Source organism: Dama dama, chromosome 33, assembly GCF_033118175.1.
Source record: "Dama dama isolate Ldn47 chromosome 33, ASM3311817v1, whole genome shotgun sequence".
Taxonomy (NCBI): Eukaryota; Metazoa; Chordata; class Mammalia; order Artiodactyla; family Cervidae; genus Dama; species Dama dama.
Window position 1 is genome coordinate 65,701,981 of NC_083713.1, and position 17,206 is coordinate 65,719,186.

General features: G+C 43.2%; 1 protein-coding gene across 1 annotated transcript in view; it reads left to right on the top strand.

Moving 5' to 3' along the window:
- NCKAP5 (NCK associated protein 5) overlaps positions 1 to 17,206 on the top strand; it is a 1,007,389-nt gene that overhangs the window by 928,110 nt on the left and 62,073 nt on the right. The window contains exons 15-17 of the mRNA XM_061135363.1: positions 7,078 to 7,392; positions 10,753 to 10,889; positions 13,903 to 14,036. Of these exons, the coding sequence (XP_060991346.1) occupies positions 7,078 to 7,392; positions 10,753 to 10,889; positions 13,903 to 14,036 (586 nt within the window). The remainder of the gene's footprint in view (positions 1 to 7,077; positions 7,393 to 10,752; positions 10,890 to 13,902; positions 14,037 to 17,206) is intronic.

Below are 17,206 nucleotides of genomic sequence, written 5' to 3' on the forward strand. Positions count from 1 at the left end.
GGAACATATGCCAATTAATAATATGGTATCAATATTAAACACCCATAAGTTGCTGTTTCTGGCTGGCAAATTACACAGGGTCCTCATTGCATGTTTGACTGAAACTTTGTAGACTTGATCGAAGTTCTCAGAGTAAAAATGAGTTTGGGTTTTAAAGTTTTCCATTTTCTGAGGATTTATGAGTATGGAAGGGAGAAAAACAGTGATACTAAATGAAGTAGTTTTCTTGAATATATAAGAGAGGATAGATCATTGCACCGAAGCAAGTATATAACATTTTAGGATAGACTGAAAATCACAGCTTGCTAATTTGGGAGTGTTCCCTGAGAACGTAATAAGTCTGTGAGCAAAGGAAAATCAGTAAACCTCATTTGTCTAGGCTTTTTAAAAAGCCTTTCTGGTGTCAATTCCAAAATAGATTTCTTGAGAGAATGGGCTCCATCTTTTCTATATACAAGGCAGCTTGCAGCCAACTCTAAGTACTTTGCTCCATGTTTGTAATTGTTCATAACAATGTGATCAACTAATCCCCAAGGAAATGGTTGTCACGTGGCACTTGCTTTGGAAATAACCAGGGTAGCTGTTTAGTGAAATGTACTCAGGTGTTGTAGTAGAACTCTGACCACACAGGCAAAGGTTTGCTTAGTCTTCAATTCCATGACAGTATGTGTATCACGTACCTGCAAGGCCCTCACCTCTCCCTGACAATCCCTTCTGGAAACTTTTGAGCACCTCCTTTGTAATATGCACTGTGCCAGGCTTATCACCAATGAGGTATGATTATATGAGGTCAGGGTAGTTTTTTAAAAAATCACCTTTTTGATACAGCCAGCAGGTAGCCAGGAAGGTTATCAAGCCTCCTCTTTCCAACTCTGGAGCTTATTCTCTTTTCACTTCATTCTTCTGAATATTTAGACCAATTTAGAACTCAAGGAACATTTGCTTAAGTCTGTCCTATACAATAATATCTTTGGACAGATATGTTAATAATACCAGGAGTTTTGGTTTACATATTCAAGGAATTATTTTGAGATATTTGTGAGATAGGCTCTGTGGGAAAAAAAAAAGTTGAGATATTTTATCTGGAGAAGAGAAGGTTGAGGAAAAAATGATTTTGTGGCCCTTCCCAAACACTCCAAATCAGTGCTAATGCAGATTCCACCAACTTGGAAATTTATATTATCTGAAGCAGTGCTGTAAGTAAGATTTTCCCTTTCCAGCTATTTTTGAAAATAATGTAAGGGAACAGTGTAAAACAAGTTTGGAAGATTCAAGAAGAAGCCAAGTTGTTTTAAAGGAGAAAATCCTCACTGTTTTGTGTAAAGAATATAAGAAGTTACTGAATAATTGCAACCGTTCACTGCAAGTGGTTCCCAGGAATTTGCCTTTGTGAGAACATGGTTCTTGTACTACTGTGGGTGCTGATATTAAAGGCAGTGCTGACACTTAGCTTGGCATCTGCATTCCTGAGGATGAGGGCTAGAGGAATGATGCCAGACCTGGGATCTCCAGCCTAGTGATGCTTGGAGGCAAAGGAGGGACTGAGGTGGATGCTGAAGCCACATTGCCTGTGCTATCCTTCATCTTGGTCACTGACCTTTGCTCTAAGGGCTTGGAAGTATTAAGAAATCTGTCTTTAAAATATTCAGTTATTCTGAATGATCTTATCCCCCTGGCTATCTGAATTAATAAAGTCTGGCTGTAAGAGAAATACAGCTACACAGAAAAATGAAGTCAGCTGTTTCCGCTGGTTGCTGAAGTGAGAACAGAAAGCAGCAGTTTGGGATTTCAAAAGGAAAAGTTCATATTCAACTTAATCTCAGGAAGAATTTTCTAAAGATGAGAGCTGTTTTTCATCCACCTATTGTTTCTTGCACTCCATGTGAGCTGACTATGTGTCAGGCACTGTGCTGAGCATAGGTGATGGAGAACAAACCAGACACTCTCTCGGCCTATAAATCTCATCATCTCTATCAGCATATAATTGCTGTTCAGTGGAATAAAGGTAAAGTAGAGTCAGGAATGGGGCTTTTGTGTGAATTCTGAGGAGATGGGTAAAACCCAGTCTGCCCCCAGGATGCTAGTAGTCCAAAAACACTTATTTTGAGAATTGCTGACGTTTTCTGAATGATAGCTATGTACCTGTTCTAGGCACTGTGCTATTGTTTATTATGTGCTGTGTTTCTAGTCCTCAGAGCACCTCTGTGATGGAGGTTATATAGTCTAATTTTCAAATGAGAGAGTTAAAGCCACCTGCTGGGGCACCTGATTCAGGAGTGGAGGGCTGATGCTCACTGATGAAGCTGAGTGGGGATTTTGTATTGCACATCCTAAATTAACAGTTGAAAAGCCCCTGGTTGAAATGTTTCTCCAAAATGTCTTCTTACCACCATCACACACAGAATGTCACCGTTCTTGGTTGCTCACCCCTAGCCCACTCATCCCCTCTTTCAGGCACAATAAATCTCTCTTTATTGAGGTTTTGAGGCCAGACAGTATTCCTAACCCAAGTACTCTCAACATTCTTTCCAAAAAAGAAGGGCCTAGAGATTCTCCTATCAGCTGCTAACAGACTGCAAATCTGTTCATTTCCTTTCCTGTCACAAGTATGCAAAACAAAGGTGATAGTAAGAGGAGGTGCCAAGTCCATAGTAAGGAAGAGATTCCCTCCCGTGCTGACGTGCCATGAATGGACCCCAGGTGTACTGAGATGTTGAGCCCTCAGGACTCAGGTGGCCAGGGGTCCGGGGGTAGGTGGTGTGTTCCTCGGTGAGTCATATAATTCTTGTGTGTGCCAGGACTTTAAAAGGACTGGGAAGCATTGATGCAAGTCATCTCATGAAATATCTGGGGCTTGGTGGTAGTGATAATTGAGAAAACTTAGCTTGGAAGACAGAAGGCAAATGGGATGACAAGTTACCAGGGACAGAGAAGTCATTGATGACCTTGAGAGAATGAAACCTGCTGATCCACCTAGTGACCCAGTCCTTAAACTCATTGGCAAGGCCCTTTTGGCAGCTATTTTCATAAAATGTGAACTTAGACTTGTTGAGGTCAAGACTGAATCAACTCATTGTGGATGCAAAGCCAGTATGTGCCTTTGAACTTTATTCTTCAGTTCAGTTCAGTTCAGTTGCTCAGTCATGTCTGACTCTTTGCAACCCCATGGACTGCAGCACACCAGGCCTCCCTGTCCATCACCAACTCCCAGAGCTTACTCAGACTCATGTCCATTGAGTCGATGATGCCATCCAACCATCTCATCCTCTGTCGTCCCCTTCTCCACCTGCCTTCAATCTTTCCCAGCATCAGGGTCTTTTCAAATGAGTCGGTACTTTGCATCAGGTGGCCAAAGATTTGGAGGTTCAGCTTCGGCATCAGTCCTTCCAGTAAATATTCAGGACTGATTTCCTTTAGGATGGACTGTTTGAATCTCCTTCTGAACAAGAGACTCTCAAGAGTCTTCTCCAACACCACAGTTCAAAACATCAATTCTTCGGCCCTCAGCTTTCTTTATAGTCCAACTATCACATCCATACATGACTACTGGAAAAGCTTTGACTAGATGGACCTTTGTTGGCAAAGATATGTCTCTGCTTTTTAATATGCTGTCTAGGTTGGTCATAACTTTTCTTCTAGGAGCAAGGGTCTTTTAATTTCATGGCTGCAGCCACCATCTGCAGTGATTTTTGGATCCCAAAAAATAAAATCTGCCACTGTTTCTACTGTTCCCCATCTATTTGCCATGAAGTGATGGGACCAGATGCCATGATCTTTATTCTTATCTTATTCAATTATTTTGTGAGTTCTTATAATTCCCTGAGGAAAAAAAAAACTGACTTCAAAAGTACAATATCTTAACACTTTTTCAGGTTACAATATTTTTTTATGAACTGTGAGAAACTTATAGTGCCTTAAAGAAACTACATAAAGAAGGTGTCAGCATTTTCAGTATAAACTCTATTTCCAAAGGTTTTTGCATTCTGGAGAAATTTTGCTTGAGGGGGAAACTTGGCATATGGTGTCTGAGTTCCTGACTGTCCACACCTCATTTCATAGGTACTTACAATTGAGTCCTTCAAATTCACTACATTTGGCATCTGTAATTTTTAGAAATAAAAAGATGGCTTTAATGGCAGATGATTTCTGAGGTTAATGTCATTGCACACAGTCTGAGAGAATGAGAAAACTCAGGAATACCAGAAGTTCTGTTTTATAGATTCTAACCAGGACAATGTTGTGGAGGGAGAGAAGGGAAAGAAGAATAATTTAAAGGGACAGATATGAAAAAAATGTTGGTGTCCTCAGAAGGGCATGAGAGTTAGACTTCCTTTATAATTCTTCCTACCCCAGATTTCTCCCTGTCCTATTCCTTACCTGGTGTTCCAGGCCAGGCAACATCAACAGGCTTTGATGTCTGGGGCCTTTCCCCAGAAAATCACTAGAAAGGTTACCAAGAATCCTACTGTGCTTTGTGAGTTTGCATTTCAGGGGACTAGATTAACCCACAAAATGCCTACAGAACTCTTCAACCAAGCCAAAAAAATATTGCCCTTGGAGGCAATGCCCATCACCAAGCCCAGAGAGGTAAGATTTTTTTAAAAACCTGGCATGGAAGTCTACAGATGTGATCCAAGAGGGTGCAGGAAGAGAGCCTGAGTACCTGTGGTTCTCAGGAACCATGCAGATGCCGGAAATGCCAGCCACTGACTCCGTTTTCAGGATGAGAAGCATGGGAGCCAGCTGGTATTCGGGGCCAGCCCCAGTCCCAGAGGACAAGCGGGGCTCCCTGACCAGAAGTAGGGGGCCATTCTCTGTGCTTTCAGCTCACAAGGCTGCCTCGATGACTGTTAACTGAGCCATTGAGTGAACAGAACCCTAGAACTGTTAACTGTTAAATCCAGAACTGAAGCATCCTGAAGATGCTGGGAGGAAATTATTGTGGCAGGCAGCTTGGGGAACACAGGGACTGACACATCAAAGCTGTTACATTCCATGAATCTTTGATCCCCATCCCTAAAGACTGATCCACTTACTTCTGTGTGAGATTGAAATAATTTAAACAGTTAAAAATGCCCCCAAGTACAACATATGGACATGCTAAACATGAGGACTGCCATATATCTAGGTTAGCATGAATAAAGGACACCAATTTGTGAATAAGAAGATCTTTCTTTTCTGGCTGTGCTTTCCCATGCAAACAGCTGAGTACTCTTCTAAAAGTCTCTTTTGTAGCAATTGAGTTTGCTTAATTGAGGAGAAAATGAGCAGAGAAGATAATGAATAATATGGGAAGCTGAGTGAGAAGAAAGCTGACCGGGTGGAGGCCCTGAAATGAATGGACCTAAAACTTAGCCCTTGTGGTTCTGGGAAAGATCTCAGACTATAGCGGTGTGATTCAGGGCTCCTGAAGTCCATGACCAGCCTCTTGAGATCAGATGGCGAATGAGATGGCTAAATGGCACCGTACTGGAGAAACGGTGTCTGCACCTTCCCGCTAACTTTCACTTTGGAGACTGAATCCTCTCTTCTGATGGGGAGTTCATAAGAGCTTCTAAAACCAAGCACCAAACCTAATAGAACCTATAAAAGTCAGCTCTGTACCCATCTCCACGCCCTTTGTTTTCACCTTAGCATCCAGAAATTCCCAGAATGCTATTACTCAGAGCAAAGAGGTTTCAAGGGGGAGAGTGGGGGAATAGGCAGATCTGCTCTTCAGATACTACTTGCTGTACATCCAGTGGGATTTGTAAGAAGAATCCTCAAAGATAAACTATATACCTATCATATATCTACTGAAATCTAATAAATATCCCTAGCATATTGTCTATGTCATCATTCATTATTTCCTTCACTCAGCTATTGATGGTGTGCTAAATTTAAGAAATTCCACAGTGAACATATTTTTATTCTCACAGCAACTCATGAGGAACTTGAGACCTTGAGGGGCTAAGGATCTTCTGTGACAAGTTCACACAATTAATTATTAGCAGAGACCAGACTCCAAGCGCCACTGAAATGTTAGTTGTTGAGCCTCTTGGTACAAAGATCATGACATATTCTATTACATTCCTCACCATGCCTAACACAGTGCTACGATGTGCCTATTCCCCAGTCCTAGACTAAGATGGTAATATAAATTATACTAAGGATGTTTCATTCTAAGATTGTAATGTGAACAGGAGGCTTTTGGGTCACAGGAAAATCCTGGAAGCTATTTCGTTAGCTTAGATAAACTACACCTCATTTCAGGAATTAACCATGTAATAATTTTTTTTCAAATATAATATTTTTTCCTGGATAAAAAAAACGTTTTGAAGTTGAGATGTAACTAGCAGAATATGTCACACATATGGTGAAATCAGCTTGGTTTGTTTTGGCGAATAGTGGGATCCCTGGAAACAAGAACTCCAAAGGGCACTGATGAGTTTTGCCACTGAGAAAGGTAGATGGAAAGACAGAAAGTGGCCCTATAATCTTCTCAGGAAGACCTTAGATGGCAGTGGAGTCACAAGAAGCCCGCATGATAGGTGATGTATTTGGGATAATGCCCTTGTAGAATGTGAATTACTTGTCCTCACAGTCAAATTGAGAGGCCGGAGACTTAGTGAACTACTGGATGGATGATAATTCATGGTAAAAGATGCACAATCTCCTTTGTTAGGACATCACTTCAGTTTGTTATGTGTGCTCATTACTCTTCTTATTTCAGTTAATAAATGTCACCCAATTGATTGAAGTCATATGGTTCTCAATTGAAATAAGAGTGAGCAAAAATAATTTTTGGCCTCTAATGACTGTTCTCTCTTACAACCCTAGAGAACCGTGCACATTGTATGTACACATGACTCTTGCTGCCAATAATGGCCAGCCTTCTAACTTCATAATATGTTATGAGAATATTTCTGTGTTCAAATAAATGTCTGTTTCATCCCACTCATTAGAAACTTACTACACCCTTAATAGTACTTCTTCCTTCTAGATATCCCTTTTCCTCCAGACCAGATCCAAACACTCATGATCCTTTTCTCCTTTCATGTGAGCCGTCTCTAACCCTCACTATGTTACTCTGTCTAGAAACAAACTGCCAGATGAGGACCCTGGACAGTGGGATTGGAACCTTCCCACTCCCAGACTCAGGAACTCGCGCAGCGGGACGGTACATACGCCAAGCAGACTCCCCTGAGGACACTGACCCCATCCTGTCTCTCCAGCCGGCCCTTTGTGCAGCTTCTTCCATGAGAGCCCAGACCCTTGAAAGAGAAGTGCCTTCCTCTGCAGATAGCCAGGGCTCTGCAGACAACGCCATTGTTCACTCCACATCCGACCCCATCATGACTGCCAGAGGGATGCGACCTCTTCAAAGTCTCCTCCCCAAACCAGCCTCCTCAGGTACAGTGCCCCTTACCTTTCAGATGAGATTGTTTTCTCATCAAAGTCATGTACTTGCTCACAAAAATGGAAAACAGGCAACAGAAAAGGTTCCCACCAGGTCAGTCAATGACCTCCGTCCAGTGGAAGTATGTATACATGAAATCCCTTTATGTCCTCAACCAAAAAGTTACAAAGTGAAGTGAAGTCGCTCAGTCGTGACCGACTCTTTGCGACCCCACGGACTGTAGCCTGCCAGGCTCTTCCGTCCATGGGATTCTCCAGGCAAGAATATGGAGTGGGTTGCCATTGCCTTTTCCAGGGGATCTTCCCAACACAGCTATTGAACCCAGGTCTCCCGCACTGCAGGCAGACTCTTTACTGTCTGAGCCCCCCAAAATTACAAAAGTAAGTTCTAAACATCATCAACTCTTAGTGTTATTTAAGGAGCTTAGATTGCCCTAGTGGCAAAGAACCCACCTGCCAATGTGGGGGACCTCAGTTTGATCCCTGGGTCGGGAAGATCCCCTGGAGGAAGGCATGGCAACCCACTCCAGTATACTTGCCTGGAGAATCCCATGGACAGAGGAGACTGGGGTCTGCTGTCCATGGGGTCGCAGAGTCCGACACAAACTAAAGTGACTTAACATACACATGCACATATACACATAAAGGAAACCAGCTGGTAAGCACAGGTATATGGATGTATAAATTGATACAGAAAAACCTATATGACATACACTTCAGATTTTATCTTTTAAATCTTAACTCTGAGTATAGACCAATCTAGGCCCAAGACATAAATTTAGCTGAAGTGTTGTTTGCCCTCTAACCAGAAACATACGTCTTCTGACATATTCCTATCCTGTTCAAATGTATTTATATGTTGAACTATAAAAAATGTAGTTTGATATATTAGCAGTAGATTGTGCATTAACGACAGTGGAATGGAGGGAGCCTTCCGCCTGAGAAGAACTATCCTTCGCTACAGTCAGTTGAAACAGGCTTTCATGATTAAAGACAGGACCAGGCTAAGGGTCAAAGTTTTTTCACTGTTCACTCAAGATTAAAAATATTTATTACAGTTCAGGATGACACTAAATAATTTGTAACTTGTACGGCCCATGTTACATTTATGATGTGCATAAGCATATGAGCTAGAATGCTGAAGGCTTTCATTTATGATTTGAAGATGAGAAAGCAACCACAAGTAGAGATTATACCAGGGGCTTCTGAGAAATTAGAAATGAAGACTTTTCATTAATCATCTTTGAATCGATGTGATTGGGTATTTCCATGGCTAAGTTCTTCCTCCACACAGTAATACTAACTGCTGTGAATGTTTCATCACAAACTTCTCATCTCAAGCCAAGGCTACATTTTAAAAGGCCGGAATGCATATTATTTTTGAAGTAAATGCATTGTTAATTAATGACACAGCCTCCAGAGATTCAGGGGCGAAATCGTAGTTATAGATTATGTGCTCCATGCCTGACTAGCCACATGTGTGACCTCAATTCAGCAACTGGCTGCCGAGCAGACTCCATGATTAAACACTGTCATTATAACAAATTGAATAGAAACCGCAAGCCTTGAATTGCTTCATAGGAAGAGAATAGGAAGGAGATTGTTCTGATCTTGCTGCTAATATTCAGTGTTCCAGTTTTCTAAGGTTTGTGTCTTAATTAAATCATCATGAAGAGTTGTAAAAAAAAAAAAAAAGTGGTATATGGTAGAGAGTGAGGTCAACACAATGCTGGACATTTTTGTACTGTCCATCCTGAACCTTCCTGCCCATCTTAGGATGTTGTCACCATGCGTCAGAGGCAAGGCCTGCTTTCCAAGACTTCTCTCTCTTCTGTGACTGTTGGTTACTCATCTTAAAAATTAAGGAGCAGAAAACTAGATGGAACAAAAGGAAGGTAGTTTCATGCAGTCACTTCTAGTTAAAATATGCATTGGAATTGGTTATTTTCTTATCCCCCTATCAAAAATGGAAGTAACTGTACAGATCTCCCATTGCTGATGAAAATACAATTACTTTGCTTCTGCTCACAAGCAAAACGCTACTGAGAGGCTCTCACAGCATGTGCTATTGATAATCATTGAGGCTGGAGCAATAATAATAGCAATTCTCCATTCCAACATGAGGAAGAACTGCACTCAGCAGGTTAATCCACTATTATGCGTTATGGAAGAACTTTAATCGTTCTCTGCTAATTGCACCCTGGCTACTTAAAATGTAATCCCTGGTCCAGCGGCAACCCCTGGGAGCTTGTCAGAAATGCCAGTTCTCAGACCCCACCCCAGACCACCGCATCAGGATCAGAATCTGAAGTGTTACAAAAGCTCTGGAGGCATATGCACATGTGAGCTTGCACAGTACTGCCCAGCGAGATCTTTAAGGGCCTCTGTGCAGTTTCCCAAACCACCTATTTCAAAATGATCTTCATCAGGTTGCTAGGAAAATCAGGGCTTCCTAATCAACCATGTTTGGGAAAAGCTGCAAATTCAAATCCTCCCTTTGGAAATCATGACTGTCCCCATCAGCAAAATGAAGACTGTGAGAAGTACTCCAAAAATGAAACCCATTTGTTCACTGTATGTTAACACATGCATCTGGACTCTAAAAAGTTGGTACCAGTGAACCCATTTGCAGGACAACAGTGGAGATGCATACATAGAAAACAGACTTGTGGACACAATGGAAGAAGGAAAGGGTGGGACGAATTGAAAGAATAGTATGGAAACATATATATTACCATATGTAAAACAGATAGCAAGTGGGACTTTGCTGTGTGACCCAGGTGTCTCAATCCAGTGCTCTGTGACAACCCAGAGGGACGGGATGGGGCAGGAGATGGGAGGGGGATTCAGGAAGGAGGGGACGTATGCATACCTGTGGCTGATTCATGTTGGCATGAATGGTACAATACCTGTGCCATTCATGTGTGGTAGAAACCAACACAATATATGAACCAATTTTCCTCCAATTAAAAAAAAATCCTTTTTTTTTTCTAAAAGAAGACATCTATTTGCTATTTGATGTATTAATATAACACTATCTGAAGAATGATCAGTGTTTCCCAAGCAGTTTGCCCACTAAATGCTTTCTAACATGGAAAGTCTATCAACATATTGTGGAAAAGTGGTCCAAGGGCAGTTTGCCTTTGGGTCTCCAAGACTGAACATCCTCTAACGATGCATACAATTATGCAGACACTTCTGTTAGCAAGACTTGCAGGGGACAGAATGTTGGCAAACCAAGCTTTTGCCATGTTTGGACCATTTTGATTATTTCTATATGTCCTCCCCTCCTCCCTAAATTTGTAAAGAGTTGAAGAAAGCCGATTGTGATTTCATATACATTTCCTCATTTAGGAAAAATCAATTCCCAAATGCAGAGTGAAGCCGAGCCAAGGTCTCAAAATTGTTCATCATTCGAATATGTTGAAAACACAATGGCGAGCAAGCCACTTCCAGCCTGGGAGGGTGATGGCGCTGCTGCAGAGACCCAGGTAAGGAGAGATTGCCAGGAGGGCACCCTCCATCTGCTGGGCCTGAGTGTGAAAAATGACCTCCTTAACCACTTCTGTGGTAGAGTGAATGTTAAATCAAATTCGTTGTGGTTCAGTGAAGAATGACCAAGGGCCCATGGCTCTCCTTTTTTCCTAAATTATTAGATAACACTGTGTCCTTGTAACTTAACTGCTTCTGCCCATCTGCACCCTGACTCCTCAGGTAAGGATTCTCTGCCCTGATGAGATGTTGTGGGACTGTCATTCTCTCTCCGAAACCATAACGGCACCACTTAGAATGAATTCATGATTATTTTTTCATTATCTTAGTTATATTAACTTTACCTTGCACCTATGAGATAGGTAAAGCAGATGTGATTATATTCCCTTTAGGGATTAAGAAACTGAGGCCTGGAGTGGTCAAATGACTTGCTGGGGTCAGTGAGACATGTGTTTCTTCAATCCTTGTCATTTTCGCAGTCCTTTGTTCTTCATCCTCCCTGAGATGGCACACACACATGTGATTGGACCTGGGGAGGAGCTCAGGGCTCAGGGACTCTTGGGTCTTCTCCCGGAGCTACATGGTATTTCCTCCTCAGCACCCTCCTGCTTACCTCTTCCAGCTCATTACCTGGGCCATGTTCAGCCTGTACACAATTTCTCACCCTATCTTTGGGCTGGCCCGCTTTGGGGTCTTCGGTGGTGCCCGCACACAGTGAGAAGAGTGGGTGGAAGGACATAAGAGTCAACCCGCAGAGCTTCCTGGCCCTTCCTTCACCCTTCCTGCCTCTGCCACCTCAGCCTTCCCACTCCTGGCGTTAGGAGGCCCTGTTACTATTTCTACTAGGCTTTCTACCCAACTGTGATGAGCAAATACCAGATTAGCCCACATCAGAGATCCCACGTAGCCAGTGTGGTGGAGCCTTCTTTCAGCCTTTAACACCTTGGTATGGAAATGGGAACCTGGACAAGTAGGGGAAGTGATCCCCTGGGCCCATAGCCTCAGTGTACAGCAGAGGACCCCAGCTCCAGAGATGCTGGACCATGGTCAGGGTCCAAGGGAAAGATACTGTGGCACTAGGCTTAGAACGCAGCCCTCTGAATTCCACGTCCAGCCCTCAGAACAGGGCTCTGAAAGGCAAAGGCGTAAACAAGTGTGTTTTGTCATGCCTTAATCAGACACAGAACTGTTAGGCTTTTCCCAGTTTCCTCTAAAGCAGTAGCTGCCACATGTGAGCAGACATCAGAATCACGTGGAGGGCTACACATCTTGCTGCCTGCCTCATGCACCCAGAGTCCAGTTTGCCATAGATGGGGTGAGATCCAAACACTTCTAATCAATTCCCAGGTGATGCTGATGCTGCTGGTCCGCAGAACACATTTTGAGAAGCAATGCTTCAAGAACTCTGTCTGTGCTTGCTTTCTGGAACTAAAAAATTTATAAAACTCTAAAAGACACCCAGACTTGGAGGGGAAACAGTTCAGAAACAACAGGTAGTGATAGTGGCAAAGGGTTCAAGCAATTCCAAGAAAGTAATAAAACAAAAGCAAAAAAAAAAAAAAGAGGGGGATGTCATTCAGTGCTGGCAGGAGGGAGCCTCTATGAATATTCACATCCCCAGCACACGCTGCTCTCTGGGGTTCCTTCACCAGCTCAGTCCATTGGAAATCCTGCATGGTCTTATAAGAGTCATCACTGGGGCTTGGAACTCATAACTCTGCTTCATTGACTGCTAGGGAGGGAAAGTGTGAAGTATGGGTGAGCTTTATATTTCTAGTTCCAAGTACAGTGGTTGGTTCCATTCATGTCTCTTGAATAAAGGGATGAAAATGCATTTCATCATACCCAGCTTCATGCCGGAACGCTAGACACGGGACTCCCTTGGAACCACTGCTGTAGACCTGTCATCCTTCATAAATGTCATCCTTGCTAGACCACCAATATCTCCTGGATTGAGCTCTGTACCCCCAGAACCTAGGACACCACTTAGCCTAGAATAGGTACTAAGATGCTTAGCACAGAATCTTTGGAATGGGTGGATGAATGATTAAATGGATGAAGGAATAAAGGAAATGAGTAATTGCTTGGATTCATAACCCTAGATAAAGGAGCTTACATCCTAAAATACATTTTTATCATTTCTGACCAAATGGCACCCTCCCAAACAGATTTAACTTTAGAGACATCCCACACATCTGTGCATAAACTACCTGGGGTGGGTGTAGAATAATTGGTCCTAAGAGGGCAGTCTGCAAATGTAAAAGAAAGCCCCAAATGCTCTTGATTCTACACAAAGGGGTTGAGGTCTTAGAAACCAGTGTTCTGCTTATGTGCACAGTGTGAAAAACCATCCATACAGTTTGAACAACCTCAACAGTTCCTGAACTTGGCTTTATTGCCATACCTGTGACATCCTCATGGGTCATGTCGTATGTTTATGTGAGCAAGAGAGGCGACCGATTCCCTTGACCTGTGAACAATTAGTAGATTCAGTGATTACGTATAACCCTATAGAGCCAGCAATTGTGTACTTTCCTAAAGGCTTTTAGTCTTTCAGGGACTGGAATAAAATTACGTATTGGGCAAACATTTATTCTTTTGTTTCCAAGGTTGATTATCATCATACTCTCTGATACTTGAAAGCTAGTGGTGAGATCAGCTAGATAAATAAACCATTAGGCTTGGGACAGCAGCTCTAATGGGCATTTGAGAAAAATAAGATGTCATAAAATAGTGTACAAAATGCAGAGGGGGTAACTGTGTGGACTGTTCCATACCTGGACAATGGCAGTGTACGGCTTCATCAGCGGATTCCAATTTGTGCAGCTCTGATAACCTAGTGGAACGCACCAGTTCCACGTGAGACAGATCAATGGGCCAGGCAGCGAGGGTGGGGTGATGGGGATAGAGTTCTGTGCACAGACCAACAGCCAGATATGCACATCCTCGCGGGGTGCACTGTCCCTGTTGACTTGCATGAATAATCTTAACAGTCTCATATTACTCATTTAGGACAAGGTACCCAGAATGTGTGCATACTCTGCCAGCGGTGGCAGTGATAGTGACAGTGACCTGGACTATGGAAATAATGGTTTTGGAGCTGGAAAGGGCAAGTTAGTGAAAGCAATGAAGAGCACCACCCCCAGGTAACACCCGCCGGGCCCCCGGGAAATTCGGGGCGCCTGTCTCTTGGATAGCCGTCGATCATGCCTTTCACCAGGCTATGTTTCAACCTCACTTAGATCTTACATCTTAGTTCCACGTCTCTCCTGATATCTAATTTCCTGATACTTACGGAAGATTGTCTATGCGCATCAATTTGTTTTTTGGTATTATCTTAATGCCATTGCAGTGCAGTCTGAAAGGATTTTATTTCCAAATCTGGCGTCTCCCAAAAAGTCTCCAATGGAGTTATCTTTGTAATGAAGGGATGGCTATAAAGATAACTTTCTTCTTAATTACACACTTTGGCAAGTTAAATCACCCCATGAGCTATGGATGGGGTGTTCCAGGCTCTCTGCTCATATCATACTCTGTAACTCTGGACCTGTTACCCATTATGAGCAGGTCTGTTTACTGTGCTCAAACTCCCTCACATTATTTTTATTTGAAAGAGAATTGGCACTGGAAAAGCCTTCATCCCAAGGCATTTGAAAATATATATAGTCAGATGGCATTTCCTTACAGATACAAGAGGACAGATGACCCCTAATGCAGAGTGTGATCCAGGATCTGCTTTTCTCCTGATCCAGTCTGGATTATCAGAAATACTTTAATGAATCAATGGAGAATCATTCTTTCCATACTAATCAACTTTTATCAAATACTAATTTGGCAGTTATCTGTTGTAACCATGACTGTCCTTTTTAAAACAAGTCTGGTATGTTACTTTTGAAAAAAAGAAATTAACTAGTAATTATGTGTGTTACCAGTTTTCCATTTGTCTTGGCATTTGTGACATGTGGGGTAAGATGGGCATGTAAGAATAGCCATTAACCTGGGCCTCCTTTTTGTTCCTTGCATCCTACAAGTCACCAGAGAGGCAGGACCAACGAGTGGATCCTGCAGAGACTTACCAAAAGGAAAGTGACTAATACCCCTGGCCTTTTAGTTAGGCTGTTGTCCTTGTAAGCTCTCAGGGGTCTGTCAGTGTCCCTCTGTTTTAACAGTTAAGGGGAAGGGGAATTAATCGTCAAGGGTCCTTCTCCATGAAGATGCTGTAGGCCAGGCCGACTCCTAGTCTAGCTCCTCCCTTGCGCTTAGCATGGGTCCACAGTGAATAACCGCACCTCACTGACCCTTAACTGTTCTTCCTGGCTCTAATTTCATACATTTATTGAACAAATACTTATTAAAGGCCTCTTCTGGGTCAGCTTTCTGGCAGTGAAGGAATGAACAAAGATCTCTGCCAAGCAGTAAAAGATAGATATTTGTTGGTGGTGTTTAGTTACTAAGTTGTGTCCGACTCTTTGCCACCCCATAGACTGTAATCTTCCAGGTTCTTCTATCCATGGGATTTTTCAGGCAAGAATACTGGAGTGAGTTGCCATTTCCCACTCCAGGGGATCTTCCCGACCCAGGGATCAAAGCTGTGTCTCTTGCATCTCCTGGCTGTAACAAACTAGTAAATGAATATATTTTGTTGAAAGGAGATATGGAAGAGACAAGTAAAGCGGATAGGATGTGGAAGAGCAGGACTGCTCAGGAGTGGTGGTTGGTGGGATCGGAAGGGGAGGAGGGGGCTCAGATGTTAAAATTTCAATAGAACAGTCTGAACAAGGCTCACTGTTGTTGCTGTGTTAGTCACTCAGTCGTGTCTGACTCTCTGCGACCCCGTGGACTGTAGCCCTCCAGGCTCCTCTGTCCATGGGATTCTCCAGGCAAGAGTACTTGAGTGGGTTGCCATTTCCTTCTCCGGGGGCTCTTCCTGACCCTGGGATCATACTCGCGTCTCCTGCATTGCAGGCAGATTCTTTACCATCTGAACTACCAGGGAAGCCCAAGGCTCACTAAGAAGGTGGTATTTGAGCAGACATGTGGAGGAGGAGAGAGTGAGCCCGGAATACATCTGGGGGAAGCGCATTCTCAGCCAGGGAACCATCAGTGCCGACACCTTGATGCTGGGGCGGCCAGTGTGGCTGTGGCAGAAGGAGGGTGTTGGAAGACTAGGGGATGAGGTCAGTAGTCAGAGCTCTTGTAAGGCCTTGCTCACCTTTCTGAGGACTGTGTTTCTCCCCTGAGAGCCATCCATGGGGGCCTTTGGGCAATCTGAACAGAGCAGCGGCATGATCTGAGATGCTTTCTAAGGACCACTCCGGCTGCTATTTTGAGAAGACTGAAGAAGCCAGATCGACTAGAAGGCCATTATACTTGTGGTCCCCAAGAAGGAGTGGGCAGCACAAGCTAGTAATAGGACAGTCTGTAGTGAAGAGCATGTTCTGTAGCAGCTCTGGTACTGTGGCCATTACCCACCCAGGACTCAGGAGTTCTTGCAGTGTGACTAGTGTGAGAACAGAACTGGATTTTTTAATTTGACTTTTTGCCATAGTTTCTCTAAGAGTTCCATTTTCCTCTATTTTAATTTGTTTTTATTTTAATTAACTTTAAATATTAATAGCCAGATTTGGGACACTGTACAATACAAGGAGTGACAATAGCCTCATTCCAGTTCTAACTAAAAATACAACACGAGTCACTGATAAATTGGAGGTGGAGTGAAGGAAGAAGCAGGGTAGAGGGTGGCTCCCAGGTTGGGGTCCTAGAAAGGACAGCCCTCTGCCCACTAAAATGAAAAGACTGAGGTTGAGGCTTGAGGAAGCTGATCGGTAGTTGATGCTAAGTTCAATGTGCCCATCAAGCAAGCAGAAGTGTGAGTATGTTACCCACCAAGATTCTTGGCCTCCTTCATCAATAGAAATTGATCAGAGGTCAGATACGACATTCAGGCAAGGCTTTATTAGGGTTCCTGCTGCAGTAGTGGGGAGTGAGAACAAACACCAGGTTCCCTTGCTCACTCCCCAAGGAAAAGGGGCAAGCTTGTTCCTTATATGGGGTGAGGGTAGAGGTGTGTCCAGGAGTTGAGCCAGAGGGACGGCTTGGGTGGTCTGCCCCCCTCTTAGATTGTGTTGTGTGCAGGAGGCATGCATAGTACCCTGCTTTTGTTCCAGGCTCTTTGTAAGTGGCAGTGGGGTTTTTTGGTCTCTATGTTATGTTCCGGAATCTGTCCCTAACTGCATGCACATGCAGTTATTTTTAGTCCCTTATAGTTTCTCTCTACTTCGTTGCTCGAGGAGAGGTGTGTCCAGGTGAAAGCACT